Here is an 8756-nt window from a genome sequence, read left to right on the forward strand (position 1 = left end):
CATCTGTTTCTTCCCTTCTACAGTTTTAGGATGGTCATAAAGGAATAATTGAGTGCACCCTCAGTAAGTTTGCAGATGACACCAAGTTGGGGGGAAGTGTCGATCTGCTGTAGGGTAGGAAGGCTCTGCAGAGGGACCTGGACAGGTTGGGTCAATGGGCAGAGGTCAGTGGGATGAGGTTCAATATGGCCAAGTGCTGGGTCCTGAACTTGGTCACAACAACAAGCACTACAGGCTTGGGACAGAGTGGCTGGAAAGCTGTGCAGAGGAAAAGGATCTGGGGGTGCTGGTTGATGCTGGCCTGAACACGAGCCAGCAGTGTGCCCAGGTAGCCAAGAAGGCCAACGGCATCCTGGTTGTGTCAGGAGTAGTGCAGCCAGCACCAGGGAGGTGATCGTCCCCTTGTGCTCTGCTCTGGTGAGGCCGCACCGCAAGTGCTGTGTTCAGCTTTGGGCCCCTCACTACAAGAAGGACATCGAGGCCCTGGAACATGTCCAGAGAAGGGCTACGAAGCTGGGGAAGGGCCTGGAACAGAAGTCTTATGAGGAGTGGCTGAGGGAACCGGGGTTGTTTAGTCTGGAGGAGGCTCAGGGCAGACCTCATTGCTCTCTACAACCACCTGAATGAAAGGTGTGGGGGGCTGGGGTCAGCCTCTTCTCACAGGTAACCAGTGATAGGGGTAGACGGAATGGCCTCAAGTTGCACCAGGGGAGGTTTAGATTGGAAATGAGGAGACATTTCATCTCAGGAGTGGTTAGTCATGGGGACGGGTTGCCCAGGGAGGTGGTGGAGTCGCCGTCCCTGGGGGTGTTCAAGGCAAGGTTGGACGTGGTGCTTGGGGACATGGCTTAGTGGGTGATAGTGGTGGTAGGGGGACGGTTGGACCAGATGATCTTGGAGGTCTTTCGCAACCTTAATGATCCTATGACTCTATTCTACAATTCCATGAATCACCAGACTCCACAACTCCCTCGACACCCCTCAAAGCACCCCAGTCCCACCGCCGAGCCGGCAGCGCGCCCCGCTCCGGACACCCCAGGCTCAGACCAACCTCGGAGGACACCCCCCGATCCTAAACCTCCAGCTGCGGAGGGGGGGGACCGGGGCTGGCTGCAGCCCCGACGGAGGCGGCCCCTCGGGGCTCGGGGGAAGCCCTTTCCGAGGAAGGGGCGGCCCGCACGGCCCCGCCTCGCCCCGCCCCGCCGCCCGCTGCTGCTTTCTACCGGCGGCGGGGCCGGGGGGGGCCGAGTGGTGCCGGCGGAGCGGAGCCGGGAACGGGAGAAGGGTCATGGACGGGCGGGCGGTGCTGATCCAGGCGCTGCTGGCAGCAGGTACGGGGCTGGAAGCGGGGGTCCCGGGTGTGGGGGTGCCTGGTGAGGGGGAATGTGTCCCGTTCGGGTCCCGATCTGACCGTGTCCCGTTCCCCGCAGTGTGTTCGGCGGCGGCGGGGGGGCTCGGCCGTGAGGAGCTGCACAACGAGGTGCTGAACAAGGGCGGCGGTGGGGAGCTGGCCCCGGCCCCGGCCCCGCTGCTGGGGGGCAGCGCGGAGAAGGAGGGCGGCGGAGCGGCCTCGGGGGACGAGCTGAGCGAGGTGCCCAGAGGTACGTGAGTGATCCCGGGGGGCCTCACCGGCATCGGGGAGCGGCCCCTTGGCGGGGCGGAGGGGTTGGAGGGTGAGCCGTGGTGGGTCCGGACTGAAAAGTGAGGCTGCGGAGTGAACCCGGATTTGGGGGAGGTGTCGGGGGTCCCCAGGAGCTGGGTGTGCTTTGGTGGTAGCCGTGGCCATCGGGGCTGCCCGGTGGTGGCGATGCCAGAGTAGCCCCGGGTGGGGGTCCCGGCAGAGCGGGCACCTCCCTGCTCCAGGTTGGGGTGCTGGTGTTGGGCATGGGGGTCCCTGCTGGCCCCGGGTGGGAGCCCGACCCTGCGGTCACCTCGTGGGCCCGAGTGGCTCCCCCGGGCACGGCAGCAGTGGATGGCAGCGAGGGGATCGCTGTGAGTCACCCGCCGCCCACACACGGCTGCTCCTCATACCTAGGCAGGGTTAGTCAGCCGGCAGTCCCTGCCACGGGGGCGTTGGGGACACTGTTTCTCTGTTAGGCTCTCTGTGCATTCATGCTTGGCTCCTCTCCCCCCCCCGGGTCAGGACCAGAGGGCGTCTGGAGGGCTCTCCAGGGGTTGTGAGGGCGGGATGGGATAGGGGACCCGCTGCAGGCTGAGAAAAGCGACCCACACCTGCCCAGCTTTGGGCATGTGGTGTGCTCAGACTGCTAACCTGGCACCAGGGTGAATGTGCTCAGCTCCATGTAGGTCACCCCGGCTCTCCAGCCCTCCTTTCTTTGCTTTTCTTTGCTGTCTGCGTTCGTCCAACTGTGACTCAAACCCTGGCTTGCAAAACTGGGTTAAGCCCTAAACAAAGGGGACTCAGCCCCTGGGAAACGCTGCTGCCCCTCCTGATGGGAGGCTCGATGGGGAGATGCTCCTCAATGCGTCCCCCTGAGGTGCAAGCGATCTGGCAGGCTTGGGCTGTGCCTGGTGTGCGGGGAGGACAGGTTGACGGGGTGGGAAAGAGCAGCTGTTGAGGCAGCACTGCATGGTCAGCAGCATGTGGCCTCTTGGAGCACTTTCTCAATGCCTTGAGCTGAGCTATAATCAGAAAAACACGCTTTGTGTGTTGAAGGCACCTTCTCCTTGGTGGTGCAGCCCATGAGGACCCATGGCATGAGGTATCCAAATACCAAGGGTGTTGTTGGCATCCCCCTGCCCCTCTGGGCTGGACCTGTTTGCCAACACACAAGATGATCTGAAGCCTCTGGAGCTGCACTATTTGGGGGACAAGGGGCAGAGCCCCAAGGGGGTGGTAACGGTGGAGGCCACCAGTGAAATAGCACGGGGGGGTCAGCAGCGCTGTGCCAGCCCTGTGGCAGTGCCGGTCTGCGGGGCACCCTCAGTGGTAGCCTGCTGGGGAGGGGGCAGCCCCTGTTCCCAGCCTGAGGCAGCTTGCTTGGAGCTCTGTGCCTCGCCTGTACCAAGTCACAGAGTTTTCTGGTGGGTCAGTGTTCTCCAGTCCTACCTTGAAGGATGTTGAGATCTTGAAATGTCTCCTTAGACAGGCAAATGGTCTTGCACAGGGAGGAAGAGATTGCTGAGGACTCGGTTATGTAAGGAAGCTGCTGAGAAGGAATGGGGCAGGCTGAAACTTGCCAGGTTAGATGTGGCTGCCCTTTTTCCCCTTACCCTCCCTGGTTTAAACACGATTTAGTTCCTATTTCCCCAGTCTCGGGGAGGCTGCCGTGGCCAGGCAGAGCTGAGAAGTCTCCCTCTGAGCAGGGAGTGTTCCCTGACCTCCTGGCACCTCGCCAGATCTTTTCGGGGTGGGAGCAGAGTGGGGGCTTATTTTTGACATCTGCCCATCTCCAAACTATTCCAATAATGTTGATGGTTTCACTCTGTGTCTGTGGGGAGCACGCATGGGACTTCTCGCTCCGGTTCCCACCAGCCTGGCAGGGAGCTGGCCTTGCACCAAAACCCACCAATTTTTGCGCTGCAATTAAGAAATACCTTTGTAATTCATGGGAACTCTTCCTTAGCCATCGACTTGGTTTTGCAAAACCAAAAATTGACCTGGGTTTGCTCTTCTAATCCTGCTCTTGTCCTGTATGCAAGCATCGTTGTAACCACAGGAAGGCGAGTCCCTCGGGGCCATGAATGGACTCTTTACAAAAGACCGCACTCATCAAGGAAATAAAAGCCAGATAGCAGCGCAATTAGCAGTCTTCTGTGTTCAGTGGAAACTGGTGCATATAATAGCAACATTTGAGATGCATAAAGCTCTTGTTTTTCCCCCTGGTTTCTTGTTTAATTGTTCCTTTATTTCCTTTAGAATTGTTCATATGAATTGGAAAGGCCATGATATTTGTGAAAATCTGAAAAAATGGAAAAACCTTTGCCTGGGGGCAGATTGAACAAAAGGCTGCACAAATGCCAGGGCTGAGTTGGCCACAGTAACAGAGGGTTTGCTGCTCTGTCTCTTCGTCAAATGACAAATTGAGGTGATAAACTTTTTTTTCTCCTTTTGAAATTGTTTTCCAGTTGCCTTCTTGTCAAAGCCTCAAGGCCTGGTTACTCCCAAGAAAAAGGGGAACGGGAATAAAAGAAGAAAAGGAAAAGGCTTGGGGAAGAAGAGAGACCCGTGTCTGCGAAAGTACAAGGATTTCTGCATTCATGGTGAATGCAAATACATCCGAGAGCTGGGTGCTCCATCCTGCATGTGAGTTTCTGGTGTGTGCCTGTACCGGGAAAGCCTTAGTCATTGTTCCTTGAATTCTCTAGGCAGCGCAGAGGAAGAGCGTAGGGGATATTTTTAGTGCATGTTCCCTGTCCATGGGGGGATGGCTCTGACTTTGCATCTTCTCTGCGCAGCGTCCCACTTGAGGAGCAGTGGGAAAGTTTAGCCTCCACTCTGGCCTGAATTTTAAACAGCTCTGTCTCTTGCCAAAATCTTAGCTTTAGACCCAGGAGGCTCCGCAGCACCCCTGCCTGTGGGGCATGACTCAGTGAGCTCTGGCTGAGGTTGGCACAGAGGCCTGCAGCGGTGGAGTTTGGAGGAGGCCAACCTGTGGGGCTGAGAGGCCTGGCAGCTGTCCAGGGGCTGACTTTCTTTGAGGTTTGGTTGGGCCCAGAGAAATAATTGAGCACCTGGGCCTCTGAGAAGGGCTGGGTCCTACATCCAAGGTGTTCTATAGGTCTGGTGTGAGGGACTCTGTCCCTTCTCAATATGTTCCTCGACCCATCTCATTGTTGCAAGCCCTAAGGAGCTCCCATGGCTGCGTCCCCAGCAGGGGTGTTGCAGGTACAGAGATGCCAGGCTCCAGAATGTGAGCATGGTGTGCGTGATCCCTTGTTCAGCGTGGGTTACGTGGCTCTGTGCCATCAAAGTGCAGGAGCTGGGGAGGAGAACGGGCTCCCTCCTTCGCCCTGCCACGTCCCCAGATGGGACGGGGAGAGCATCTACTGAGGCACCTGTGAGGCAGGTGGGATTAGAGGCAGTTCCTTGGGGGGCAGAATGCTAAAACTACATCCCTGTGGCTCTCTGGTCCTGAGGCCAGGGCTGTGTCACCACGCGGGTCTGTGTGTGACAGATTCCGTGGGGCGCAGGTAGCGAGCAGGGATCAGACGAGGCAGGTGGAGGAGAAATAGTTTACTTGCTGCCTGGGCACCTGGATCTGGCTCTGCCACCTCAGGAAATAGCCATGGGTACACACTTGATCTCTGCTGACGTGGACAAGGGTTGAGCTGGTGGATATAAGAGGCTTTGGTCTTTGCAATCAATCCCCTGAGCTACTCAGCCCTGTGCCCAGAGCAGATAATAGCTCCCTGGCTTACAGTGCCCAGAAGCTCTCACCCCCTGCAATCCATGGGGATCAGTGTCTGCGCAGGTCTTTGAACTACTTAGTTTCCTCTGCCTGGAGCCTGACATGAAAATGTTGCTGGGCCCTCAGACCAGGTGTCGTGGGGCTGCCCAAAGCAGGGTGTGACACGGCCCCAGCCTCGTGCCCCCTTCCTGACCGGCTGCAGGAAGGCTGGGGATGCAGGCAGGGTGCTCCAGCCTTGGTGCTGGGGCTGAGGTGGGGGCTTCCCGTTCTGGTGGCCTGTCTCTGGGCTGTCTTCTCAGAACAGCAGCAGCTCAGGGGACAAACTGCCCCAAGGCTTTGTGTTGACTGGTGTCACTTGATTGTGGTTGCTCTCCTGGCTGCTTTTGGCTCCAGCTGTGCCATGTTGTGGGGTCTTATTGACCTCTGCTTCTGCTGGGAGTGAGGGTGGATGGTGCCAGAGCGCAGCACCCAGCCCTGCTGCATGGATGGAGAGTGGATAGAAATTTGTGGCTGTCCTGGAACTTGCCCCAGCATCGTGAGCCAGGCAGAAGGGCTGGATGGAGTCCCTGTGCTGGGAAGGAGCATGTGTGGTGCTGCCCAGCTCTGCTGAGGGTTGGTGGCAGTGGATGCATTCAGCTGGTCACGTCAGTGTGCTTTGCCTCATGGGGAAGGCTTGGGTGGCTGCCTCACAGCTCTGATGGGGAAAGATATTTCTGATATGTGAACAACTTCACAGATCTGCAGGGAGCCTGCGCTTCTTGCCCTGGCTAAGAGCACAGGGAAATCCTGCTCCAAGGGAAGCACTGAGTCCATGGCCCCAGCTGGTTTCCTGTTCCTTGCCTGAGGCTTCCCCTCCCTTCGGAGGCAGCCTGCCTGGCACCCAACTTCTACATGCCCTGAGAACCAGGCCTCCTGCCTCAGGATGAGGACCAGGAGAAGGCTGTAGGATTCTGGCCAAAGCAAAGCAGAGGCAGTTCCTTTGCACTGGGGATTGAGGGACCCAACAGCGCTGCTGCTTGGCCACCACCATCCTTAAAAACTCTCTTTCTCACCCAGATGCCAGCCAGGATATCACGGAGAGCGATGCCATGGCCTTTCACTGCCTGTAGAGCACCCTCCTAGCACGTATGACCACACCACAGCACTGGCTGTCGTCGCTGTGGTCCTGTCTTCGCTGTGTCTTGTCATCATTGCAGCCCTGCTGATGCTCAGGTGAGCGGGTGGGGGCTGTGTTATTGGAGCCCTGTCCCCGGGAAGCCCGTTTGTGGGGAACGGTGGCAGGGGCTGCTTGCTCCATGCTCTGAGCCTCTCTTTGCTTGGCCTCACAGGTGTCACAAGAGGGGTGTCTACGACGTAGAAAATGAAGAGAAAATAAAGCTGGGCATCACTGTGAATCACTGAGGATGCCAGGTGCTGGCAAGGTGAGCCCTTGCTGTGGGCTGGGGCATTGGTGGGGGCTTGGGGCTCTGCTTGGTTGTGCTGATCCTGTGCCAGAGCCAGGCATGAGCTGAATTTGCTTTGAGCCTGGAGAAGCAGCTTGCTGGATTTGGCCCAAAAGCAAGGGCTGCCGCGTGTGGCCCCGGCTATCTTTCCTTCCCTTTCAGTTCAAATCTCTGTCCTCTGACACCCGCCTGCTACCTCCTCCTTTACAACCTTATGTCTCTCCTTTGGCCTGTTGCTGCATGGTTGGGGGATATTTGGCAGCAGGGAAGCTGCTTTCCCTCTTCATCCCCCACTCTGTAACTCGCTCTGCTCCCTCTGTCTGACCCACTGAGTCATTTCCCCTCCTTAGATATTGCCTCTATTTATATACACATCTAAAAAAAAGACCTTCCTTTTCACTCCCACTTGTCCTTTGCTTATTACTTGCAGCAATGTAATGCTTTGCAGCTGGGCATGGGAGTGCCCCATGATGTTACTCTGGGTGTGCTCTGGCCCGGAGGTGGCCACATGTCAGTGGTAGCTGGGTGCTGGAAAGCCTGCAGACTTCCTCTGCCTTGGTCCAAACCCTGATGTTAGGTGTTCCCGTACACATTACGGCTACTTCTCCTTCGAATAATGGAAGTATTTTGCTCTTTGGGGGTGGTGGTGTATCAAGTAATGCCTTCAAAGGGTTTCTGAAATGTTATTTATTAGATTTTGGGTAGTGTTGGGGGTGGGATTTCTACTTTTTGACAGGAGTTGAAGGTTAGGGAAGGAGGATCAGAGCAAGATTTATCACTGCTGTCCTCTGCCCTGGGGAAGCCATGTGCAGGGGAACAATGCCATGACAGACACGGGAGGTTACCTGTACTTTGCCACGGCTTTCCCCTGGCATCCTGGCCTCAATTCTCCTGGGTCCCGTCCTGCAGAGTGGCCACAAGAGCTTTCTCAGCAGTTGGATGCCGTGAGCACCTTGGCCCTGGTATACAGGGCTCAGCTCCGTGGGCGAGGGTGGCTGTGGGCAGCACATCAGCAGCGTCTTTGGATACTGGTGTGCAGCCAGCGACTGATCCCGTGATGCTGTGTTTCAGGGCTCGGCACTAACGCAGTTCTACCTCCTGGAAGATGTGAGCCACGGAGCCAGTGCTGCCCCTGGGACCCTGCAGTGCATCAGGAGCTTGCTGGAGCAGCACGACCGTGCTCGCTTTGGATTCTGTTGGGCAGCAGTGCTGCTGCAGGGAGCTTCAGCAGCCTCTGGGATGGAGAAGACTGGGGAGAGAGACTCTCCACGAGGCAAGATCCCTTGCCATGCTGCAGAGATGGCCCCGCAGAAGGGCAGGAGGAACCGGCCAGCGATCAGCAGAGGGGCTGCCCAGAGCTTGGGGGATGCCCGCTGCGGTGCACGCGGAGGAACAAACTGTGAAAGGCGGAGAAACTTGGCTCGGGGCTTTCTTAGGCACAGGAGGGGTGGGAGGGTAACAGCTATTTAACACGATATTTTTTCCTTTTAAATTATATATTTATTTTAGATAAATTGTACATAGTATTTATATTTATTGGAGGTCTGCCCCTGTGTCCTTTGGTAGGTCAAGACGCGACAGGGTCAGACCGCCCTTATTTTTTAAGTGCAATGTAATATTCTAATAAATAACTTTGTAACAAACACTTGGCTCGTTAATTTAATGATGGGGGTGGAAAGGAGTCAGACCTGTAGGGTGTACGTAACAAGCCCTTACTAGTGGGATATCTCAAAACACCAAGGTGCGTCTGTGAAACAGTGGCATGGATCCTGAGTGTGCTGTGGTGGGCAATGGACCTGCTCCTGCTGCCCTTAGGGTGCAGCAGAGCATCTGCTGGAGCTGAGCAGTGTGGTGGAAGGGGCTGGTGCCAGTATCTGTGCTTCACCCTGCCATGGGGCAGCTGCCTTGGCTTCTCAGGGGCAAGAGCCTGTAGCCAGGCTGG

The 8756-nt window shown here is 56.9% G+C and overlaps 1 protein-coding gene across 1 annotated transcript; it reads left to right on the forward strand.

Moving 5' to 3' along the window:
- The first annotated feature begins 1183 nt into the window (after positions 1–1183).
- HBEGF (heparin binding EGF like growth factor) lies at positions 1184–8457 on the forward strand. The gene is made up of 6 exons (XM_084535304.1): positions 1184–1331; positions 1431–1601; positions 4090–4267; positions 6429–6584; positions 6701–6793; positions 7886–8457. The coding sequence occupies exons 1-5, from the start codon at positions 1289–1291 to the stop codon at positions 6771–6773; spliced, it is 621 nt and encodes a 206-aa protein (XP_084391430.1). The 5' UTR covers positions 1184–1288; the 3' UTR covers positions 6774–6793; positions 7886–8457.
- Positions 8458–8756: the final 299 nt, after the last annotated feature.

Source organism: Aythya ferina (genome assembly GCF_964211825.1).
Source record: "Aythya ferina genome assembly, chromosome: 14".
In the NCBI taxonomy this organism is placed as follows: Eukaryota; Metazoa; Chordata; class Aves; order Anseriformes; family Anatidae; genus Aythya; species Aythya ferina.

Excerpts from the sequence above, each read along its gene's own strand:
- HBEGF (XM_084535304.1), top strand. The coding sequence starts at position 1,289 with ATGGACGGGCGGGCGGTGCTGATCCAGGCGCTGCTGGCAGCAG. Across the intron at positions 1,332-1,430 it reads CCAGGCGCTGCTGGCAGCAG|TGTGTTCGGCGGCGGCGGGG; the intron begins GTACGGGGCTGG and ends CGTTCCCCGCAG. Across the intron at positions 4,268-6,428 it reads CTGGGTGCTCCATCCTGCAT|ATGCCAGCCAGGATATCACG; the intron begins GTGAGTTTCTGG and ends TTTCTCACCCAG.